This window comes from Notolepis coatsorum (genome assembly GCF_963971535.1).
Source record: "Notolepis coatsorum genome assembly, chromosome: 12".
NCBI lineage: Eukaryota > Metazoa > Chordata > Actinopteri > Aulopiformes > Paralepididae > Notolepis > Notolepis coatsorum.
In genome coordinates this window covers 79,092,445-79,117,509 of record NC_140176.1, presented here as the reverse complement: position 1 = coordinate 79,117,509, position 25,065 = coordinate 79,092,445, and the positions used below count along the sequence as shown (strand labels likewise).

Here is a 25,065-nt window from a genome sequence, read left to right as displayed (position 1 = left end):
TTCACTTTTAAATGCTGTTTTTTAAGCAACTCCTTGGCCTGCTTGCCAGCTAGAGCAAGCTAGAGCATCACATGCGAAGAAATGAGGAAAAGCAGTTGGAGCACGCGAGACAGCGACACCTCAGGTTTGATTAAAACAGAAAAAAGGCGATTTCTTGATTCAGAACAATTTGATCATGGATGAACAAAACATTCAATGTGAATGGTTGATTTGAATTTCAAGGACTTTGTAAGCACCTGGTTAAAAAATGGGCTGTTTAAGGAATTCCAGGCCGTGATTTTATTATTATTTTTTTTTTAATCAAGCACTTCAAGGACCTTGTGCGAACCCTGGTATGTACCTGCACTCAGACTCCCTCCTGTGGGCTTACTGGCAGAGGAGAAACCAAATGAGGAGCCACCAGACACACCACCAAACCCTGCTACACCACCAAACCCTGCAGAGAGGGAGGGATGGGGAGAGAGCGAAAGCGAGAGCGAGACAGACAGAGAGAGGGGGGGTGAGACAGAGACAGAGAGAGAGAGTGAGAGAGAGAGAAAAAGCTCCAGAAAAATATATAGAAAGAGAGAGGTCCAGAGAGGGAGGGGAGATATATAGAAAGAGGTCCAGAGAAATATATAGAAAGAGAGAGAGGGGGCGAGAGAGGGGGGGGGTGTTAGCTTTGAACACACACACACCAAGGTTGTACTCAATTCACTTTCAATTAAATCAATGTAAAAATGTAGAGAATGAACTGCAATTCACTGGCTATTAATGAGAGGGAACCTTCATCCTCAGTTATTTATTAATAGGTTGGATATGACGATCTTCTCTCATGCAAAGGTGTTTAAATATTTGAGATTTTAAGAAAACAAACTTCCTGAATTGAAAGTGAATTGAGCACCCTGACACAGACACACACACACATCATTAATCTCAATCAGAAGTTTCTCAGTCTCATTGGTTTGTGGGTATTTCTCTATGTTGAATGGGTTATTTTCCTGAATAATGAGAAGAATATCTCTCACATCACCATAATATTCACCAATATGCTTGGAATTTGGGCTGGGAGTTTGGAGGGTTGCCGGCATCACACACACCGGAGGACAGCTGCTCACCGCCTCTGCTGAAGTGCCCTCGAGCAAAATTGTGAACCAACAAACTGACCCGATTAAACGCATATATGTGTGAGGGACTGTGCGTATCTGGGAGGGATGTGGAGATTAAATTGACAATAAAGTACTCGTCTACAACCCGGAGTGCTAAGCTTCAGTTCCAAAATTGGACGTGGTAAAAAACGGAACAGAGAAAGGTCGGTGTCAGAGAGGGGACTTCCTGTTAGTTCGACTTCCTTGAGCAAGGAGTTGACATCAACTTACTGGAACTGGAGTCTGAATCAAAGTAACACCATCTTGTTATCTTGCCGTCTTGCGCTATGTCTTCCTGAGAAAATCTCCTTATCTAAGGGTGGCTAAGTGGCACAGTGGGCAAGGCGCTCGCTACTAACTCAGGGGATATTGGGTTCGTCCTCACTGCAGCCGACCAGTGGGAGGCATAGTCTAGCAACGTTTGAGACAGGGGAGGGGAGAATTGAAGGGAGAATTGGCGAGGCGAAATTGGGATGGGAGAAAAATTGAAAAATAAGGAGAAAAAGTGGATAAAAAAAATCTCCTTATCTATAGCGCTACAGTCTACCAGCACAATTACCGTTTCATTACGATGGTGTTCCAACCCTGTATCCCACCGGCCGACTGACACTATAACACTTCCGGTCGGGGGTTTTCAAAATAAAATTTGTAAATTTGTGGCACGCACTTATTATCTTGAGAAGTTTTCGTTTTTACGGAAACCTTAAAACGAAACGAAAACAATCAGGCCTTGTCCAGACTAAAAAGATTGATCTTTTTCATTTTCGTTTCGTTTTAAGGTTTCCGTAAAAACGAAAACGTCTCAAGATAATAAGTGCGTGCCACAAATTTACAAAATAAAATGCCTTTCCTGTTTTAGCTCTGTTATAGTGTCTGTTGCTAGCAGCTTAACTTGTGTCGGCCGGTTCTGTGCTTTTCGAGAGGAGAGAAAGACCGCGGCTCACATGCAGCTCAAACTACCTGTTGGAATAAATTAATTGATTAATGTTTAACTTGTCCCTGTGTGTCAAGTCATTTCGACTAGCAAACGTTGTATTTAACATTACCTCAGGATACCACTGTCTATTGTATTTAGTTGGTTAGCTATTTAGCTAATATGGATAGCATTTTGAATAGCATCAATGCTAGCTGGCTGGCTACAGCTTTTATTTACTAAATTATGGAGGCTTTTAATCGTCAAGGTAAGAGAGGATTTGTCATAGCCAACTGAAGGCGTATGCTATGGAACAATATGTGCTTGGGTTTGCAGAAAAAGGCCAGCTATGTGACGCTAATTATTTAGCTAATATTGATAGCATAGCTTGCTGGCTACAGCTCAACACCATGCCATGGGGATACTATTTACTAAATTATGGAGGCTTTTTAATCATCAAGGTAAGAGTATTTGTCGACTTCCGGTATGAGAGCAGACGGGTAACACACGTGCGAAAGAGCTCCTGGTCAAATGAGTGAAAAAACGGATAAAAAAAAGACCCGAAAAGTAATTAAAAAGGAAAATGCTCACGAGAAGTAAGGAAGAGACAACGATTGTGAAGGAAATAGAAATGGAGAACATACGAGAAGGAGAGAATCCGAAGAAACAGAATCCCCGGAATGAAGCCAAGAAAAGCCAGGCGAAAGAAGGGGGAGGTACCGCTGAGGCAGACACGGTAATGCCAGGATGGGCCGTGAACATGCAGGCCGGGATACTGGAGAACATAACAGCGGCGATAAAACTGAACACGGACACGATAAGGAATGATATTGGGAAGCTACGGGAGGAATTGAGGAAGGAACAGGAGGACTTCAGAGGTGAAATGAATACAGAAATCAAAAGGGTGGAGGAGAAGATGGCGGAACAGAACAGAAACGTGACCGAGTTACAGACTAGGACGGCTCACGCGGAGGAATGGAACACGGAGATACACGAGGTATTAACATGTGTGATTCAGAAACAAGAACAGATGGAGACAAAGATGTCGGACATGGAGGGGAGGTCACGGAGAAATAACATCAGAATATGGGGACTGAAAGAAGGAGTCGAAGGGGAATCGGTGACCCTATATGTGGAAAAACTTATCAAAGAACAAATGAAGGAAACGGGACTCGAAAAAATGGAGATACAGAGGGCCCACAGGGCGTTGGCTCCGAGACCACAACCGGACAGACCTCCGAGGGCGGTGATTATTAACTTTCTGAGATTCGAGGTTAAGGAATTGGTACTCAGAACCGCGTGGACCAAGAAGATTGAAATCGAAGGGAAAAGACTATCATTTGATCACGACTACTCGACAGCTGTAGCGATAACACGCAGGTCCTACGCGGGACTGAAGAAAACCCTGAAAGAAAACGGAATGAGATTCCAGTCACCCATGACCTCGCTAAGGATTCACTGGGGGGAAGGAGCGGCGATGTACGCGACGGCACGAGAAGCGGAGCGAGAGATGAGACGGTGAGGGATGAGGATGGCGGAGGACGGAGAAGGAAGGAGGCGGGAGGAACAGACGCGGAGCCTGCAGCAGAGATTGGAAGGAGCCCGCAGGTGGATCAGAGTGGAAGACCGAAACCGGAGGGAGGAGAGAGGAGAAGGCGGAGGTGAAACGTGACGGAGCGAGGACGGAGACGGATGAGGAGGCCAGACGGAGAGGAGGCGGGAGGAGACGAACGGATGAGTACACGCACAAGAGATTGAAAAAACTATTCAAATAGAGACAAAGTATAGAAACTGAAATAACATATGCATAAGCACACATTCCCAGGTAGAGGCAGGATATAGAAATGAACGTAACGTATACATGGACACATAATACACAAGCTGATGGAGGAAATAAATGGAAATATAACTAGGTTTGATAGGCGAGACACAGACCATACTGAAACAGATACATAGAAACACGCTGTGAGTAACACAGTTGGGAGGGATTAAGGGGATAAATGAACATCACATAGAAAATAGAGGAGAGGAAAAGAAAATAAGGGGTACACGGGAGACACCGCACACGGATATGGGAGGAAGGAGGGACAATGAAACATATGAGTCACATGGAGAGGGAACAAGAAAAGAGGGTCTTTGATCAAAAGGAAGGACAGAGCGCTTTTGACCAGGAGCTCGAAAGCAAAAAAAAAAAACAGTAAGAAAGCTGGACAAATATGACAAGCGATTGGGGGCAAGGGTTTCAAACCCCCAAGCCGTCAGGAGGGGGCCCCTCGCTAGGAGGGCAATTACCCCTCACCCACCAGCAGGGGACAGGGGGGGACACAGGGACCCCCCGAACGCCTTGGGAGCACTTTATGTAAAGTTTATGTTTTTTATTTATGTTAATCATTATATGTATTCGGTGAAGAGAGCGGAGGCTCCAACCGGAGGGGGGAATGAGTGTGACATGGGGGGGACTGACAGACGAAAGAAGAATAAAGATGACAAGGGTTAAAGGTATAAAAATGATGTCGTTAAACGTTAATGGAATGAATAATGCGATAAAAAGGGGCAAAGTGATGTTGAAATGTAAAAAAAGTGAGATGGAAGTGATTTTTCTGCAGGAGACACATTTGGTAGCACAGGGTCATGAGAAACTGAAGAGATTTGGATATGAAAATGCATACTATAGTTCCTTTGAACAAAACCCGAGGAGAGGAGTAATCACGTTAATCAAAAACACAGTCAAATTTGAATTGATCAAGGAAGTAAGAGACAAGGAGGGAAGGTTTGTTTTGGTGAAGGGGAAAATGGAGGGCCAAATGGTTACGTTAGTAAATGTTTATGCACCCCCAGAGAGTGAGAGGGATTTATATGAGACCATTTTTGACATGATAGTGATGGAACTAGAAGGGATATTGATATGTACGGGAGATTTTAACGTAGTACTGAATCACGACCTAGACACCACGAGTACTAGAAAAGGACGGGCGCCCATCAGTAGATATATGAATATTCAGATGACGGAAATGGGAATTACAGACGTTTGGAGGGAGATGCACGCCATGGACAGGGAATACACACATTACTCACACCCACACGTGACGTATGGGAGAATAGACTACTTTTTGATGACGACGGGGGACAGTTACAGGGCACGGGAGAGCAGTATAGGAGTGGCGGACATATCGGATCACAGTGCCATATATCTGACAGTGGATCTAGAAGGGAGACGGAGGAACACGATTTGGAGACTAAATGTAGGAATATTAAATAACAAAGGGGTGGTGAGTCAGATCAAGGAGGAGATAGCCAGATATAAGGAAGAAAATGACAACGGGGCGGTAGACCCGAACATTCTATGGGACACACTGAAGGTAGTGATAAGGGGGAAATTGATGGAAAAAACAGCAATGCTGAAGAAGGCCAGAACGGAGACATATCACAATCTGATAGGGAAGCTAAAGAAGCTAGAGGGGAGACACCAGATATCAAAAGAACAGGAAACGCTCTGAGAAATCAAAGAAGTAAAGGCCAGGATAAATAGGGAATTATTGACGGAAATAGAAAAGAAAGCAAGGTTCATGAAACAAACGTACTATGAAGGGGGACCAAAAGCGACCAGACTGTTGGCTAGGAGAATTAGAACGCAACAGAAGTTGAACACGATACACACAATAAGGGATACAAAGACTAATGAAATATTGAGGGACCCAGCTGAAATAGAGAGGACATTTAGAGAATACTATGAGAAATTATACACAGCCAAAAGCAGCGGGAGAAGAGGAAATAGAAACATATCTGGAGAAGCTAGAGTTACCATCGATAGGGAAAGAACAGAATGAAGAGTTAAATAAAATAATTACGGAACAAGAACTGGAAGATGCAATTAGTAGAGCTAAAAACAACAAGTCTCCGGGGAGCGACGGATTCCCATCGGAATTCTACAAGACATTTAGAACTGAATTAGCACCCATGTTAGGGGCGGCGTTCAGACACACGATGGAAGAGGGGAAAATGCCCCCCCCTCGTGGAAGGAAGCCATAATCACCACGATACCGAAGGAAGGGAAGGATAGGGAATTATGTAGTAGTTTCAGACCTGTGTCCATACTCAACGTAGATTACAAGATGTATACATCGATAATATCAAAAAGATTTGAGACGTTTATGCCAGACATTATAGATGAAGATCAAACTGGATTTATTAAAGGGAGACAGACACAGGACAACGTGAGAAAGACATTACACATAGTAGAGGAGATACAAAAACAAGGGGGTAGCGCGGTACTGATTAGCCTAGATGCAGAAAAAGCGTTCGACAGTGTGAGCTGGACATTTTTATATAAAACATTGATGAGGTTCGGACTGAACGGGAGGGCGATGAAGATGATCAAGGCGCTATATCAAGAGCCGACAGCGAGGGTTAAGGTGAATGGCAGCTTGACGGATAGAATCAGATTAGAGAGGGCTACCAGACAGGGATGTTGTCTCTCACCGACGCTCTTCGCCGTTTTCATAGAACCACTGGCACAACTGATCAGGCAGACCGAGGACATCAAGGGAGTAAGGATAAAGGGAACGGAATATAAACTAGGCTTATTTGCAGACGACGTGATAGTATACATGAGGCAACCAGAAAAGAGCTTCCCGGCACTGATGGATCTACTGAAGGAATATGGTCACTACTCAGGATACAAACTAAACGTGACAAAGACACAGACCTTAGCATGGAACTACTCTCCAACGACGGAAATTAGAGAACAGTACGGGATAAGATGGGACATGGACAAGATTAAATACTTAGGGGTGGAGAAACTGTTTGAGGCGAATTATACACAGATAAATCAGAACATCAAGAGAGACCTAGAGAGATGGACAGTAATGCCCTTGGACTTCAATTCAAGAATAGAAGTCATTAAAATGAACATACTATCAAGGTTACTGTACCTATTCCAGTCACTACCGATACAAATACCACAGAATCAATTCAGGGAGTGGGACAGACTGATATCGAGGTTCATATGGGCGGGGAGAAGACCACGGGTCAGATATAAAACACTACAACTACCAAAGGAAGAGGGAGGGATGGCAGTACCCAGCCTACAAGATTATTACTATGCAGCACAACTGAGAGCAGTGACGTGCTGGTGTAACGACAGATATGAGGCAAGATGGAAAGACATTGAAAAAGAAGGGGAGGGATACAAGGTACAAGCTCTGGTGGGGGATAGGGAACTATTTAAAGAAAAAGAGGGACTATTAGATCCAATCACCAAATACACCTTGACCATATGGAACAGAGTAGTAAAAACACACAAATTGGAGAAGCAGTCAGGGGTCCTGAGATGGGTAGCACATGACAAGAGATTCAAACCAGGGAGGTTAGACCATGGATTCAGAAGGTGGGAGAGGGGGGGGGCAACAGCAATATGCAAAATGATAGAGAAGGGAGAAATGCAGACACTACAAAAATTAAAGGAGAAATTTGGACTAGAAAACAGGGACCACTAACAGATATCTACAGGTTAGAGACTACTACAACAAAGAAATAAGGGGGGCCAAAGACGAGGAACAGAATGGAATAATAAAGATGATAGTATGGGCATACGAAGGGGGGCAAGGAAGAGTAATATCAGCAATATACCGGGCTATAATGACCAGCAAGGGACACACAACCGATTACATAAGGGAGAAATGGGAGAGAGAACTAGAGATAGAAATAACAGGGAAGGAATGGGGGAACATATGCGAGGTACAACATTCAACAACAGGATCGAGAATATGGAAAGAATTTGGATGGAAAAACATAATCAGATTCTTTATAACCCCAGAGCTGAAGGGAAAATATGCACCAACACAAAAAGCATGCTGGAGGATGTGTGGGAAGGAGGGGGCAAATCACACGCACATATTCTGGGGATGTCAGAAGCTGAAGGGGTATTGGGAGGAGATAGGGGAAGCAATGATCAGAATATTAGGATACGGGATACCACAAACAGGACTGGTGCTTTACTTAGGAGACCTGACACACGAGGGAATACAAGGGGGGGACAAATATTTAATAAAGATAATGTTGATAGCGGCCAGAAAAGCAATAACGAGACTGTGGTATAAGGAAGACCCACCGACAATAGCAAAATGGGTAGGAATAGTGGAAGAAATACAGGATATGGAAAGGATAACACACATGCTGAGGTTACAGGAAGAGAAATTTGGGGAAAGATGGGGAAAGTGGGAGGATTATAAAAGGAACGAGAACGACATCACAGAGGAAGAACCAAATGCAACACAAGAGAGCGAAGGGTAAAGGAGGAAAGATGTTCAAGCAGGGTCTATGAACCCATGTCACACACCTGTACTTTAGTTAATATTATCTATTTTGTTTTTGGGATATTACAAGTGCTGAATGCTTTTATACCTTATTATTTATGTCTGTTTAACGGTGTGATATTAAATATTCAGGGATGATGTGGTTTGTGTATGGGTGAAACAAAAGGCAAAGTGAAAGTTAATAAACAAGAGAAAAAAAAAGAAAGGACGAAGGAGAAGGGAAGAAAGAAACTCAAGGAGGGTCTCTGGACCCAGATCACACATACAAACCTTAGTCAGCATCAGTGCATGTGAGCGGATCGGAGCGGGAGCGGCGCGGGGCGCGGAGCGGCCGGTTTTGACGTGAGCGAGGAGTGGGTTTTAAAATGAGTCGGCGCGACGTCCGGAGCGAGAGTTCTCCTCCGCTCCAATCCACTCCAGGCCGCTCACAGTGGTTTAACACTGATGTAATATATACATGCAGTACAATGCCAAAGCAACAGATGGCGATGTACAAACATGAAGGCCATTTTCAACCAATGAGAAGGGTGAACCTGTGATAGGCTGTTCGTTCAGGCTTTGTCACTGTAGAGACGCCCACACTCACTCTAGTTAGAAAAAGTATATCGACGCCATTGTTGTTGACGTTAGCTTACATGCTAACGTTAATGGCAGCGACCATAGCATTGTGGCTCGGCTAGCCTATCATCGCTTAATAGAGATAGTGAATGGATAAACAACGTTATTTAACATTGCAGAATGGCTACAATTACAATGCGGCTCAATACAAACAATTGTTAAGGGGCCCAGGGGGTGTAGACTGTTGTAGTTTGAGCTCATTTACACCATGCTCCAAAAAAAGAAGAAAAAAAACTGCCGAGCGATCTGGCGCGGGGAGCGCTCGATTCAAGGTGAGCGGGGAGCGAGCGGAGAGCGACTTGGGGGCGGGGTCAACATGAGTGATTAGCGGAGCGGACCAAGCTTTAAAGAGCGAAGAGCGGATTTCTCGGCCGCGCCGATCCGCTCACGTGGTCTGGTCAGCATTTATTGTCTTTGAGTAGGAATTACCTGTTTATGCCTGTTTAAGGGAGATACACAATCAGCCTTTGTATCAAATACCTAGAAAACAACAGTAGGGGAACCAGACAACTAACCATGTGATACCCATGTAAATATTTATGTGCACTGTTTTTTCTTTTGTTTTTATTGTGATACTAGTCTCTTCATTTTTTATTATTTATTTTTTGTAAGTGCTGTCTGTCTAAATAAATGTTAATAAAAAATTTAAGTTTAAAAAAAAAAAAAAAAAAGTATTTGTCATGATCAACTGAAGGCGTATGCTATGGAACAGTATGCTTGGCTACTACTTGGGTTTTCAGAAAAAGTACAGTTAGCTGTAAAAGCCGATCAAGCTCTGTAACACTGTTAAGGGAGATTTCAATCTGTTGTCGACGGTGGTTGGTGATGTTTGGCTGAGTTTGCATATGCGGGTAAGGGAGAGGTGGGCTATGAGTCATCGGTTCAGGAGAAGACGCGTATCGCTTGTAAAGATGGTGACGCAGTGGGGGGGGGGGGGGGTCTTCAGGCGTCTTCAGAATTGCGCACTCTGGAAGCTGGTATCAGAAAGTACCGTCTTCAGGCTGCCAGAACGCAGTTCCGTGTGGCAGAACGATGCAAACGATCAAATACTTTGCCTAAGACGACCAAAATCGTTTTAGTCTGGACATTAGGGATGGGTACCTTTCACATTTGAACCGATACCGGTACCCGTGAATCGATACCGGTACCCAACGGTACCTTTTTTCGGTACTTTAGTCTCAAGAAATGTAATTTACCTACCTCAGTCGTAAAAAAAAATCCAAACTTCAAATAACTACAATTTCGACAGTTTTCGGCTTGTCATTGCTCCGACTGCTTTGTTGTTGAATCAAGTCAAATCCTAGGTAAGCATATATTGTGCGTGTGAACGTTGACATGAAGAAAAAAGTTATATATAATAATAAAAAAAAAAAAAACGGTTTCTCACTTGATTCGATACTCGGTAGTACCGACGTGTTTCGGTTCGGTGCCTCAAAAGTACCGAATTCGGTACCCATCCCTACTGGACATGGCCTCAGCCTCTGTTCCATTAACCCTGTCCAGGAGTAGGGTGATCGCAGGCTCCGCTAGGTTAATAACAACACTCTAGAGATGCAGTGTAAATAGACCGGGGCCAGCTCTTAAACTAGCACCATTGGATAACCCTTGGCAAAGAATGTGAAGTGTGAAAATCATTACTTACTTACTCTCTCACTCTCTCACACATTCCTCCTGCTAGCTAACAGGATTTCCCCGAGAGCAGCACTGCCACCTCCACTAACACTTGACAAAGTAATAAATTTTTCTTCAATAACACCTCAGACTCCAACCTCCGGTGCTCAGACAAATTTGCTCTTGCTGAAAACTGGTTAAAGGGGAACTATCTTATAAATGGCCTTTTTGAGTGTTTAGCATTGTTTCCTAGCTATGTGAACTTATATTAATATGATCTATGTCTCAAAATTCTCATATTGGCGCATTCTTCCAATTCTCCTCTCACAATATTCACCCTCACTGAACTGAGTCGTTTGAAAATGTGCCTATATGTGATGTCATATAGTCACTGCTGCATGTTAATGTTCAGGGGAAGACGACGACCCGCAGTGGTTTAGGAGCCCAGGCTCAAAACAGCTCGAGATCTTGAGGTAGAAAAATGCTGTTTGAGGACTTGATTAGAAATACAAAACAATGAATAAAAAAAATATATATATTACAGAGGTGTTCCATAGACTCACAGGAATTGTGTAAAAGTGCCCAAATAGTGAAAGAAATAGTAAAATAGTTCCCCTTTAAGGTTACACTGTAAGGCACCCCCTTGAACACATCAATGACAGACGTCATAACATGGTCTAGTAATCAGCAAGAGCAGGCTTAAAGGGATAGTTGGAGGATGGCACCAAACTACTGTCCTGGGGGAAACTGAGCTACACTACATAGTATGACGGTTCAAAGACCACAAGAAACAAGCGCAAAGAACTTGAATAAAAAAAAAAAAAAGGACAGGACGGAAGGCAGCAACATGTGAGGTGAAGAAATAAGAGGGTGTGTTCATGTGAAATAAGAGAGGATGTGTTCATGTGAAATAGAAGAGGGTGTGTTCATGTGGAATAGAAGAGGATGTGTTCATGTGGAATAGAAGAGGATGTGTTCATGTGGAATAGAAGATGGTGTGTTCATGTGGAATAGTGTTCATGTGGAATAGAAGATGATGTGTTCATGTGGAATAGAAGAGGATGTGTTCATGTGGAATAGTGTTCATGTGGAATAGAAGATGGTGTGTTCATGTGGAATAGAAGGGGATGTGTTCATGTGGAATAGTGTTCATGTGGAATAGAAGAGGATGTGTTCATGTGGAATAGAAGGGGATGTGTTCATGTGGAATAAGAGAGGATGGGAAAGGGCAGATTATCGGTTTAGAAGAGAAACAGAGGCGGTACCTCTGTGGGTTGATGAGCACAAGCTCGTGCCCACTGCCGAGGCAAAGGGGTTTCCGAACCCTGCCCCCAAGGGCGCCTGGGTCCCTGAGGCAGAGAGAGAGACGGCACACTTTTACTCTTCACTCCTCCAATCCTCTGTGTGCATGCGAGTGCAGCATGTTTGTGAAAGACTGAGAGAATGGCTTTTCTTTTATTCCCTCGGTCCCTCCCCAACAGTATCGGGTGGAGACGATCATCGTTCCTCTTCAGTGCCACTCAGGGTACTGTGTGTGTGTGAATGTGTGTGTGTGTGAGAGAGAACGAGGGTGTGTATCGTTAACATTTTCAGAGCCGGCCGTGTTTTCCTTTTTACCCCCTTGAATGCCCAGCACCACTTCAATGTTAACGTTAATATCGCCTAATCTATGTTTTAAATTATGGCTATGTGTCTAATCTGCCCGTCGCATTATCAATGACCCATTTCCAGTCAACATTGTCGAAGCGGATTGTTTTTTTATCGGTTAATTTCCGTTTTATATCATTTTGAAAAGCCCTCGTTTTCACGGAAAAAATAAGAGATTCCATGATAATCGCCCTGTACTGGAATATTCTAGAACGTTGTCATTTTCTGCCTATTTATGAATCGTTTTCAAATAAACGCTAGATTATCGATAGTATATGTGTCAGCGTTTCCGTTAGCCGGTAATTACCGGTATTTGACTGGCAAAATCTGTTGAAGTCCGACAAATTTAATCTCTCCGGTCATAGTGTCCGGTGAAAATAGTTCCCTCTGGGCACAGTTTGATTATTTGAATTGTATTTGGATGGGCTGGAGTTGGGTGGCCTATGCGATGAACGAAACAATCATTGCGTTTGTTGTCGTTGCATCGCCAAGCAGCCGGTCTGGTAATGACGACGCTGTGTCAGTGAGAGCTTGCTGCTGGATTTGCGGAAGGCATGCAGCTGCAGACCCACAGAACCCACCAGCTTTGCTGGCACAGTGCGGTCCCCAGACCTGGAAAGCTGCTCTGCGGGTCTGCAGCTGGATGCTTCTTGCAAACTAACTGCGGCCGGCTCGCGCTGATATTGTTGGACCGGCTGCTTGGTGGAGCAACGATGAAACGAATGTAATGAATCGTTCGTCGCATGGGCTATTTAATTTTGGCCTGTTTTGGTACGGTTCGGGTGGTCAAGTTGTGCTTGGAGGGAGTTGTTTTCACCGGACATTATGACCAGCACCAAGTCGTTGGGAGGTGGAGATATACATCACGCAAACCCACGATAATGTTGCCGTCTCTCTGCCAAATTTCTCAGTTCTTCGCTTGATATAATTAATACAAATGTCCAATATAACGGAATTTGTTAGCTCATAAAAATGTGATTATAACAGACTGCTGTTTAGTGTCGGACCGACTGCCCACATACACGGTCTATTTTATTTCAAGTCAGCAGCAGCACGGAGTATCGAGGGACTTATTTTATTTGGAATATATTAATGACTGTATACGCAAAAGTAGTCTAGTTTTAAGTAATAATATTATAAATCTACATGACATTCTTTATATAGCCTGCCTATCAATTGTTTTAAAGCTCAATAAACTATGACCGGAATTAATCTCATTTGTCCGGTAGATTGAAATCTTGCAGGTCACGGAGACCGGCAACAATTTTTTCTAACGGAAACCCTGATATGTGTACGTGTGCACGCTGGTGCCGCGCGCTGAAAATCGATTCTCTCAGTTCCTGATTGCTTTTACAGTCAAACAGCCATATCACATTATAGGGAGAAAGCTTATATCTCCGTGAAAACGGGTCTGATTATCCTAATACTGGTAAAATAAGATTCCTTACCCGAGATCAGATGGTATCCAAATGGATTATTCCAATTCCTGATCGCCATTCCGAAAATCTATCCTTTTATTGATCCACCGCGTATACTGTAAAAACACATAATCCCCGCTGCTCTGAGGGTCCAGAATGAAGCTGATCGACTCCGGTCACATGCGTGAGAAGTAAAATGTGGAGTCCGGGTTTTTTTTTCTCATGCCTTTTCATTGAGTCCAATCCAAAAGGGTGAATTACCATCTGGGAGACGATAGGGGGCGCTTTTTTCACATCTGAGCGCCTGGAGTGGCTGATTTACCAACGGTAGACTCGGTTGATGAAATATGAATTCAGATCACAAATAAAAAAAAAAAACGAATATTCTCGTGATGGGCATTCAACTCGGGTTGGGCAATCAGTGTTAATGTGTGCGTGAGACAATCTGTTATGCATCTGCATCATCAAAACTTTTTCTGCTGTGAGTGTGGTTCTGAGCGTGTGCGTGCGGGTGTGAGGGAGAGAGAGGGAGAGAGGGAGAGAGAGAGAGAGAGAGAGAGAGAGAGAGAGAGAGAAGTAGAGAGAGAGAAGTAGAGACTAAATAAGGTTAAGCAGCGTGTTACTACCCGGCACTGCGTGTAAGCCGCTCTGGGTCATCATGCCATGTATTCCCCTTGCATTACGCTTGAGAACTAATCAGTGTATTCTTAACATGCTGGTTACTAGAAGTCCTTAGGGATGCACCAATACTGGAATGGGATATCGGTCAGATACCAGGCTAGAACAGGCTAGAATCGGTCAGGCTGTGGTTTCTATGTATCATCCGTTATGCTGCAGTGATACCACTCCTTCATTACCGATACCAACCCTGAGACCGGGCAGACACCCAACAGATTAATTTACTGAACACTGTCTGCAGTAGTGAGACTGAGATGAAAAGTCACCGTTATTAAATTATCTCCATCAATAGATCTAGCATTGCTTCCATGAGCCAGAAAAAGCAGCCAGTATCTGTATCAGTTAGGGGTGTAACTGTACGGTACTTGTATTTGTCCCGCGACGTCCCGGTTCGGTACATCCAGCAGGGTCATTACAAATTACAATAGGCTGAAAATGTTCAGCCCAATAATGTTAACCAATGGAAAGACACACACACACACAAAAAAAAGGACTAATGCACTATACTTTTCTTGGACTGATCATCTGAGCTCCTCTCCAGTCGAGCTGCTGCTGTGTTTAAATCCAAAATATTGATAAATCCTCTGCCATTGTTATGTAACATGTCATCTCTTCTCTAAAGTCTTCTTTCTCTGCTTCACGTGAAGTTAAATCTACTCTAGAAGTGAAACTTAAAAAGCATACACCGTGGGGGGTGGGGGCGGTGGGCAATACATATTTACTCAGTGGATGCCTGAACACAGAATGACAGGTATCACTGACCACCGCGGCAAGCCTATGTGGAACTAAGTATAACTTAATAGAAAATAATTAAATTTAATAATAATTATAAATATTTTTTTCCTGTTGTACCGAACTCGTACCAAACCGTGACCCGAAAACCGATTACACCCCTAGTATCAGTGCATCCCTATCCCTATTATTGTGAATAGACTGTATTGATTGGTCCTAATCAATGGAGTACTACCAGTAGTAACAACGGCATTAGATGCTGGTTCACTAGTAATATAATAGATGTCAAATCAGATGTTCATCAGTCGTTCTGTTACATTTACAGATTATGTCCATAAAAACAAAATATGTTGCTAGTTCTTTCACTCAGAAACCAGTCTTGTTTCCTTTTCACTGTTTTTTTCTTCCCTGCTTTCGTGTCGTAAAATTTGGACTAAGTTTTCCAATTATCCTACATGTTTTTCTTTTTCAAGAAAAAGTAAATTCTCAGTCAAAAAGAAACAAGGACAACGGTCTCTTCATTTAAAAATGGATTTATTGTCAATTTAATGCATGTCCACTTACATAAAACATAGACAGACAGTTTAGGACAGGAGCTGATTGGTGTTAATTGCTAAGTCACTATTGCATTTGACAGTTTTCTTTCTTTCTTCAAAAATATAATTTCAAGATTTCTGAGAGTGAATGAACTAGCATGTGCCAAAAAACAAATGCATCACACAAACAATACTTATTGAATATAGTTGGAGGCACACCATATAATATTAAATATACTGTATCAACAGGAATTGGTTACATAGGATTAAAGACACTCATAATGAACCAAACAAAACAAAACCAAAAACACTCCAGATTTAGATTAGAGACAAAATTGGCATCTACATAGCAAATAATCTCCTTCCTAAGAAGCACTCTGATCTTGTATCGACTATCGAGTCCTACAATCTACATTATTTTTCCTTGAGAGAGAGAGAGAGAGAGAGAGAGAGAGTGAGTGAGTGAGTGAGTGAGTGAGTGAGTGAGTGAGTGAGTGAGAGAGTGAGTGAGTGCGTGCGTGCGTGAGTGAGTGAGTGAGTGAGTGAGTGAGGGGTCTGCCAATTTGGTGAGATAAATTAGCTTGTTTCAATTCATTTCTTGTGTCAAGACAAAAATATATTCTAAATAATAATAAATAATAATCTGCATAAATAATGAACAGTGATCTGCCATATTTCATCTGCCATGTTTTGAGAGAGCATCTCCAAACAAGTTCAGTTGCATTGCAAACAAGCTAAATTATCCAACCCACGTTGGCAGATATTTCACAAATTTGAAGAAATAATCAAATATTTTAAAGGAAATACAAGATTAAAGTACTTGCTGAAGAAGGGATTTATTTCTGCAGTGTGTGGCTGCCATGCAGTGTAAACAGATTAAAAGGAAACCCAGTGATGTCACAATTGGCCAGGACAAAGGAAGGTCAATGGAAAAAGTCAACATTCAAGAAAATAAACCCATGTGGTAAAGTTTTGGCACCAATTCCACCGAAACCAACTAAGAATCAGCATGTAAACATCAGGATTCATACTATGAACCTGTTTCTATGTTTCTTTAATAAAAAGCCAGATTCCTGGTCGTAAACGGGTAGGTAAGTTGTCCTTCATGCCGTACAACAAGCCGTACCCTGGTCTGCACGATAACACACACAATTATAGGCCTTAGAAACTGCTAAAAAGGAGCTACTATAAAGTGATGCAGTAGGACATGAAGTGGTTAATAGATCTAGAGATGGACCAATCATACACGCCTTTTCAGAGATCCCACAGGCACCCTGCAACAGTAGTAACTTCTGCTATTGGATTCCAGTAATAAAGAAACACCAGAAAACGTCTTGTAACAAAAGGCGATGCATGCTGTGAGTATATAGATGGGGGGAAAAAAGTAAAAAAGATGAGTAGCAAGAAAGAGATGGGAGATTCAACACTGCGCTGAACCACCCATCATTCCAGACAAGAACCACTTGGAGACAGATGATCCAAGGCAACAGAGGAATTCTAGAGTAAATCGGACCTAAGAGAACATTTTAGAAAGAATAGGCCTGAAGGAACGTTCGTCAACATCACAGACAAAGTCGAGGTCTATAGATAAGGCATAGACTACAACAAAATCATCACGTTTAGTTGAAGTTGGGAAACTATGAGAACAGAACCGGTTTCTGGCCAAGTGCAGATCGCCGGTCCTTTGACCGCCCCTTGACCCCCATACTTTTTGCCAAGCCTCATCTCAACCTTGTCATGTAGAGACCTCGGCCAAAGGTCTGGGACTAACTCCACATTCTAGAATAATCAGCAAGATGTTCACAGTTCAGGAACGATTCAGAGAGATTCTCAAGCAAAACATTGCTACGTTTAGGAATGGTCCTAAAGTCCTCGACAGTTTATATGCCATGTAAGTAAATAAATGTAAGTATTTGTGACTGCGTGACTTTGGACTCCCATGATCACTGAAGATGCGCCTGGTGTTTTATTGTGCTGAACATCAAACAGACCTGATAAAAATTAAATTTCTCATAATTACTTGTTTGTTACAGGAGAAAGTTGTCCATTGTCAAGATCAAACTGGATATTAATCAAATCAGATAATTTTTGGTTAAAGTGACACTTTCATAGGATATAGCAGATAAACATTAGTAATAATAAGATAAACTTTGTTTAAAATTAACAGGAACAACCACACGGCTAAAATAGAGGTCTAAGACGCTTTTCAAGAGATCCAATAATTGTTCCAGAATTATGGATCGCTCAGGGCTCGAGGGTCCCAAAAGCATCATATAGAACTAAAACAAATCTTATCTCATCGACTCACAATGACACCAAGTTGATCTTAGCACTAAGAACATCTTATCCCATGTACTCAGAATGTCACCAAGTTTTTAGAGTGTTATGGGTAACTGGGCCCAGGAGTAGTTGGATTGTGGAACAAGGCAAAGAAAGGATCGTGAGATTATCTCTAGGCCAAGTTTATGGAATCCAACCTGTTAACAGCTGGGAATCCTAAGGCGTGTTTATCTATCGGCACCGCAAGCACCCGGAGCACACTCTGGAGTCTCTGGCAGGAACAAGAGCGCCTTAACCCTTTCACTGCCGCACTACCAAACGGTTAACCCTTTCACTGAGACAACACATAGAAGGTTAACCCTTTCACTGCCACACGACAGCAGGTTAACCCTTTCACTGTCACACTACAGAAGGTTAACCCTTTACTATCACACTACCGAAAAAAGCAGCAGTTTTGTTAATCTCAGAGCCCGGCTGCCTCACCAAAGAGGACTGCATTAGGAGAAATGCACATTTCTCTTTTTTTTGTGGCACAAATGCATCTCACTGGCCGCCCTCTGAAGGCAACAGTGGACATCAGCAGCAGCATGTTCATTAATCTGTAAAGTGGTGAGTAACGGGATGGACCTCTCAAACCCTGCCCTCTTTTCTTCATCTGTCCCCGAGGGGATTGGAGGATCAAGAAAAGAGGGGCGGGGTTTGAGAGAGGTCAATACCAACTATAGCCCTTCAGTGATGCAACTTCAAACAGATGAAAGGGATATGATATGGGCCCTTATGCTCATATAGAAACTGAGTTGACGTTGATCTTTTCTTGGCTGGTGTCACCGTTTTAACCCTTTCACTACCACTAACAAATGGTTAACCCCTTCACTGCGACAATACAGAAGGTTAACCCCTTCACTGCGACAATACAGAAGGTTAACCCTTTCACTGCCACACTACAGAAGGTTAACCCTTTCACTACCACACTACAGACGGTAACCTACGATTCAACGACTCTATACAATTTCATTTTTTTTTTGCTTTAGTCTGTAAATAGGCACACCGGGCAAATCACGGTCACTGGTAGATGACCGTGGCAAGTGGTGTTGTACCAATACATAAGCCTTTTTCTACTACAGAACCAAACAGGGGCTACCCAGGGCTTACCCCATTATCAAGGTCATTAAGTTGCTGTGGTCCATGTAAGGATGTGTCAGTCATGGAGTGTGATTAACACCAGCCACTATCCAAACGCTAAGTTGTTTGTGGTATATTATACAACAGGTAGGTCCGACCATGCATTGTGATTGGTCAAGAGCGTTCTAAGCCGTGAGTATATTCATGATACACTCATGGTTAAACCACCATGAATATACCACTGCGCTGGCTTTAGAATGTTGTAGAAAGTGCCATTCATCAAACGGAAACTGTCAACATGACCTACTCCGCGGACAAGGTTACGTTTGATTTAACGTACCCGTTAACTATAAACGAGTGGATAGATATAGAAGAGTCTAATGCAAGGGAAAGTCGGAAAAAGTTATCAGTGCCTCGGACAGTTTCGGGAGTTCAATGCCCAGGCCGTCGTATGTTTGAAACATTCTCAGAAATGTAGAACAGACCCTCATTTCTTTGTTTTTTTTGCTTCAAACATGTTGGTTTCATCATCTCACAATATAAGATGATATGTAGGCACGCAGGCAGCCATGCACACAAGCACACACACCAGGGTTTCCGTTATCTAGAATTTGAAGTCCGACATATTTAAATATATTGTTTTTAAGCTCAATAAACAGATAATATTTGATCGTAATATCTCCCATTTGTCCGGCACTTTTGAAATCTTCCAGGACACGTGGACCGGCACCAATCTTTACTAACGGAAACTCTGACACACAAACACCCACACAATATACCCACAGCATCCTGCCAACTCTGCTATGTCCCAATTCTTGTTGTATAATTATGTCCCTGTTGGTCTTTTCATGGTAGGAATTACTTGTGAATAAATCCAGTCATAATTTTACTGCAACCAAAGTCGAAAAAATTCAGTGCATTTCACATTCAGTTTGTAAAGCAAGATTCTGGGATTCTAGAAATACACGGCACTGCCCACTCTAGCCTTGCAGTCTGAAACATCAATGCATCCCTAGGATCCACCTGAGGCCACACCCACCACAGGCCACACTGACCCTGTCCATGAATAGTGTCGTCATGTTTTACCACTCACTCACTCACTACACTATTTCCATCAAAGATCAACTTCCCCAAAAACATTTAGAAGTGAGAATGTGATGTCTGATAAGCTTCATCAACTTCTGAAATGACCAGGCCAAGAAGGAGCATCCATCACTACTTGGCACATAGAATACATAGGCTCAATGCACACCGAAGACGATACCAGCATTTGCTGCTAAGTTCTAAAAATGTGCGTATGTTCAAATCTTACATACAATAAATACTAGCCCTGCGCAATGTTTGGCAAATTATTTATTGGTGCCAGGCATCCAATAACAGTCTAAGTAAAGTACATATCACACTATTGATAAAAGGCAAAAGCATAGTGACAAATACAAAATGTGAATTTAAATAGTTCCGAGTGTTTTGTTTGACTACACGTCTACAATGGCACAACAGGCACACAAAACCACACGGTTTAGATTGTGGTTTTATAATAGACCTCTCAAGATAAAGATCTGTGAAGCTCATGGTAAAAATGAACTGTGTTTTCGTTAAACTTTATGTGTAATTTAGTCCTTAAATTTTGCCACTGTTGCAGACTTTACATGTAAAGCCAGTAAGCCAAACCCATTCATTTTCCCAATGCGAGGGAAATGCATGTGCCCTTATTTGGGCAGACAAATTGCAACACATGTGAGGTCCATTTGCCATGGGAGACACTTCCAAACCCTGCCAACTTAGCAATCACACCCGATAAAATATTGCTCAACAAAAACTCCATGGAAACTAACGATGCTACCACCGCAACAAAAAGAGGAATGTTTTTACTACACCTAATGACCTAACTTATTAAATTTTAAAGAAAATTAAATTACTTTATAAGTATTTTATTTTCTCCATCGTAAGGGGGTGCCCTGATATGCCAGTAAGAAGGCCAAACAACCAAAGCCTACAGAAAAGGCTGAAGACTTGAACATCTCAGAGATGTGGCGACATCCATAATGGACTCTACTCAGAACACTTCAAAATTTAAAACACTTTGTAATACTGAAATTATTTGTCATCGACTACTGAGGTGTATAAAGTATTCTCATGTACATACAAGTTGTGTTTCTGTAAGAGCGTTAGTACACGTTGTAGCTGGGATGCTCCCGATTGCAGATTGAGCCTGAGGCCGTAGTCTGTTCTTCAGCAAGAACATCCGCCAATACCGAACTGATACCAATCAATACATGTCAAAAAGAGAAAGAAAAGAAAGACAAACAAGCAGGAAACGGTCCAGACTAGGGCTGTCAACGACTATTTTGTTATCGATTAATCAGTCAGTTGATTATTTTATCGATTAATCTAAACAATTAATTTACCAGAAAAATCAACAATAATTTATTATATTTGCAATTGAATATTTCAAAATGTTTAATGAGTATCCTCATCAGCTTTAGATTTAAAAAACTACCAGCCAGAGATTTTTACCGGCCATAAATAGCTTTTTAGTATATTTCCATGAGTTATTATATGTATATGTATGGTGTGTTATCTCTGCTTGTGCCAGCACAGAAGTTACGATTAAAATGTATTTATTATATATAGGCTATATATATATTTAAATCAATATCCTCCTTTTGAATAAAATAGGCTCAGGAATCAGGATTGTTAAAGCTAATTAGCCTAATCCATGTAAAAAATAGCATATAGTACATTTATACACACACAAAGAGGGGGAAGAGCTTATAGCAGACTTAAAATATGTATTATCAACTATCCAGTTGGTTTTTATAGTGTAACGCTAATTCAAATCATTGGACATACAGAGAGAGGGAGAGACGGGCTCATCCCCCCCAGGGCCTCACCCTCCTTTCCTCACTAGTGGAACTCTTAGGAGCTAACGTTAGTTAATTAAAGTTTTTTATTATGAATATGCAAATCAACTACATGTATTTGTCGATTATGTCGACGAATCGTGACAGCCCTAGTGCAGACCCACAGCACAACTCGGTGGCAGCAATGTGACAGTATGTGGTTACATTTGATAGCAAACGCCAGTAGGCCTACAAACTGGCAAGCTAACACCGATAGCTGCTAACGCCAGCAGGCCTACAAACTGGCAAGCTAACACCGATAGCTGCTAACGCCAGCAGGCCTACAAACTGGCAAGCTAACAATGATAGCTGCTAACGCCAGTAGGCCTACAAACTGGCAAGCTAACAATGATAGCTGCTAACGCCAGTAGGCCTACAAACTGGCAAGCTAACAATGATAGCTGCTAACGCCAGTAGGCCTACAAACTGGCAAGCTAACACCGATAGCTTCTAATGCCAGCAGGACTACAAACTGGCAAGCCAACTCCGATAGCTGCTACACATGCATGCAGGATATCATCCCTACATTGTGTATGTTGTTATCTGAAGAATTCATGAATCCCTTTGGTATTTTGTATTCTGTTCAAGCAGATTCATACAAGCATTTAAAATATATATGAAAATAAAAATGTCTGAGCAAATTGCGGTGATAATCAAAAGAATGTTACTTAGTTGAAATGTATGGAGTAAATAAACAAGGTTCTGTAAGAAAGCAGAACATATCTTTCTTTAGCTTTCATTTGGAAAAATACCCACTAGCTTCATCTAGTTTTAGATGAGACTAGTACCGGTAGATTATTACAACACACGACAAGAAGGCTGACAACTAAAGGAAAAGGCTTGCATTTCATGCTTTACAAGATCGGTTCAGAGGATTGGAGATCAGGTAGGTAGAACTCTACTACTTACAGGGTAATTAATGAGCCATCTGATCACGGAGCATCCCCAGACTACAGAAACGTTTTCCTAGGCAGACTGTGAGAAGAGCTACAGTATAAGTCTAACGTTACTACATAGACAGCATTTCAGCACCCAGACAGATTCTATAAAATGCAGGTGAGACACTTAGCCGCAAGAGGAGACATTTAACAGCGTCCGAGCCTCACTAGCCCATAACTGCGCCGCAGATATGCCTAAACTCAAAAAACATGCACTCACACATCAAGCACACCTACTCGATTGTTGTAATATTATATATAGCTAGTCTGGTAAGAAAGACGAATAAGATAACTCACCACAATATTGTAATGTAAAATTTGTACATTAACATTTGTAGTTAAAATGTTTACTTCCGTGTTCTTCTTCTCATGTTCTACTTTTATTTGATGAAGCTGCTATGGAGAATTAGGCCACATCCACACAGAACCGATCTTTTTCGTTTATTACAAAAATGTTTTCCGTAAACACAAAATCGTCTCAAGAAATATGTGCGTCCAAATGAAACCACTGAAAATGCTGTAACGCTGCCACAAATGTACAAAATAAACGTCTTTCAATAGCTTCAGTGTTTTAGACTTCGCTCTTTTATTTTGAAACCCCCCGACCGGAAGTATTATTGTTGTTATCGCTAGCAGAACAACTTGTGTCGTCCGGTTCTGTGCTTTTTTTATTTATTTTTTTAAATTGATCTTTTTCCCCCTCATTTTTCCTCCGATTTTCTCCCATCCCCAATGTTAGTCGTTATGCCAATTCCCAATCCCCTTCCTGGTCGCTGCGCACTTACCCCCCACAGTCGGTCTGAGAGAGTGGAGGCTATCACGAGTATCACGTGCTTCCTCCGACACACGTCTAGCCAATCAACCGCTTCTTTTCACCTGGCAGCGCGGACTCTCACTGAGAGCGTGTAACGTGTGGAAGGATCACACTACCGCCCTTAGATCCTATCCGTGTTTAGCAGGCGCCCCGACCAAACTGTAGGAGTCGCTGTTTACAACGACCCGGACCCACCCCGCCAGCTTCTCCCACCCTCTAATACTGCCAATTGTATTAGTGTGAACGGCCAGCCAAGCTGGTGACAACCCCGGAGCTGTGAGCTGGATTCGAACAGGCGAATCCAGTGTCTCCGGGGTTGGTGACGAACGCAATCTCCGTTACGCCACCTGACCGCTCTCGGTTCTGTGCTTTTGAGCTAACGCTAGTTAAGCTAGCTAATATTTGTCTTCCTTTGACTTGTTGAAAATGACCAGAATACAAATGTTGAGATTGTTGGTGAACAAGCGACTAACTGCAGCTATGTTGTATGCCGTTTCTTTTTTGTTGGCTGGGTTTGCGCATGGGTTAAGGGAGAGGTGGGCTGTTGCGTCATCGGTTCAGGAAAGATGTGTACTGGCTTGTAAAGATGGAAACACAAGGGTGGCATCTTCAGATTTGTTGACTCTGGGACCCGTTTTCAGAAAATAGCGTATTCAGGATCCCAGACAAAACGTGCACTGCATACGATAAAATACTTTGGCGGATACACCCAAACACGTCTCCATGTGGACATTAGATGGCCATTTCCATGGTAGCACATCTGATGAAAATGCATCAGAAGATGATAGCGTAAGTGAATGTTTTAACTACAGGAGCTGTGAAAGTGGATTTTTACAAAGTTGTGGTGATTTTTCTTATTCGTCTTTCTTACCAGACTATAGACCCGTTTGCAGTTTACAAACATACCGTGTTCGAGCCAATCAGCAATACCAACTGAGTCATGTGTCTAAGTTGCCCCCTACCTGCGCGAGCTGCTGCGCAAAACATAGGACTGGGCTCGAGAAACCATGACACTCCCCTGACTAAAAGTTGTTTCAAACCAAAACTTCTGGATGTAATTTTGCCAAATCAGCATGGCTGTGAGAGTCTTTCACCTTTTACATATCTAGCTTTGGCATGGGCTGATTGTTTAGATCACTAGCTTGGCTAACAAATGCAAATATATTGTAGTCTGCCCCGTTGTTCTGACCAGGATTACGTTCCTTTTGCCCCCTTGATGCACGAGCACACAGAGTCTGACGTGGACAGCGAACAGGTCTATATATTAATATAATTGCAAGCAGCAATTCCAGGGTTGCAACCAGATGAGGTGTGAGGAGTCGAGACCTTTCCCACGCCTGTAATAAAGACGAGTAGTTTTATGACCATCAAGACAGATGGCCATTAATTTACGGCTAAATATGTGCCGGGCCAG

General features: G+C 42.4%; 1 protein-coding gene across 5 annotated transcripts in view; it reads right to left on the bottom strand.

The window, feature by feature from the left end:
* Window positions 1-25,065, bottom strand: part of nup58 (nucleoporin 58) — a 66,835-nt gene that overhangs the window by 3,498 nt on the left and 38,272 nt on the right. For 2 of the 5 annotated variants that reach the window (XM_084326106.1, XM_084326109.1), the window contains one exon: window positions 341-436. The exons of 1 other annotated variant lie outside the window; for it this stretch is intronic. In XM_084326106.1, the coding sequence (XP_084182232.1) occupies window positions 341-436 (96 nt within the window). The remainder of the gene's footprint in view (window positions 1-340; window positions 437-25,065) is intronic. 2 more of the 5 variants (XM_084326107.1, XM_084326108.1) reach the window with 2 other exon arrangements.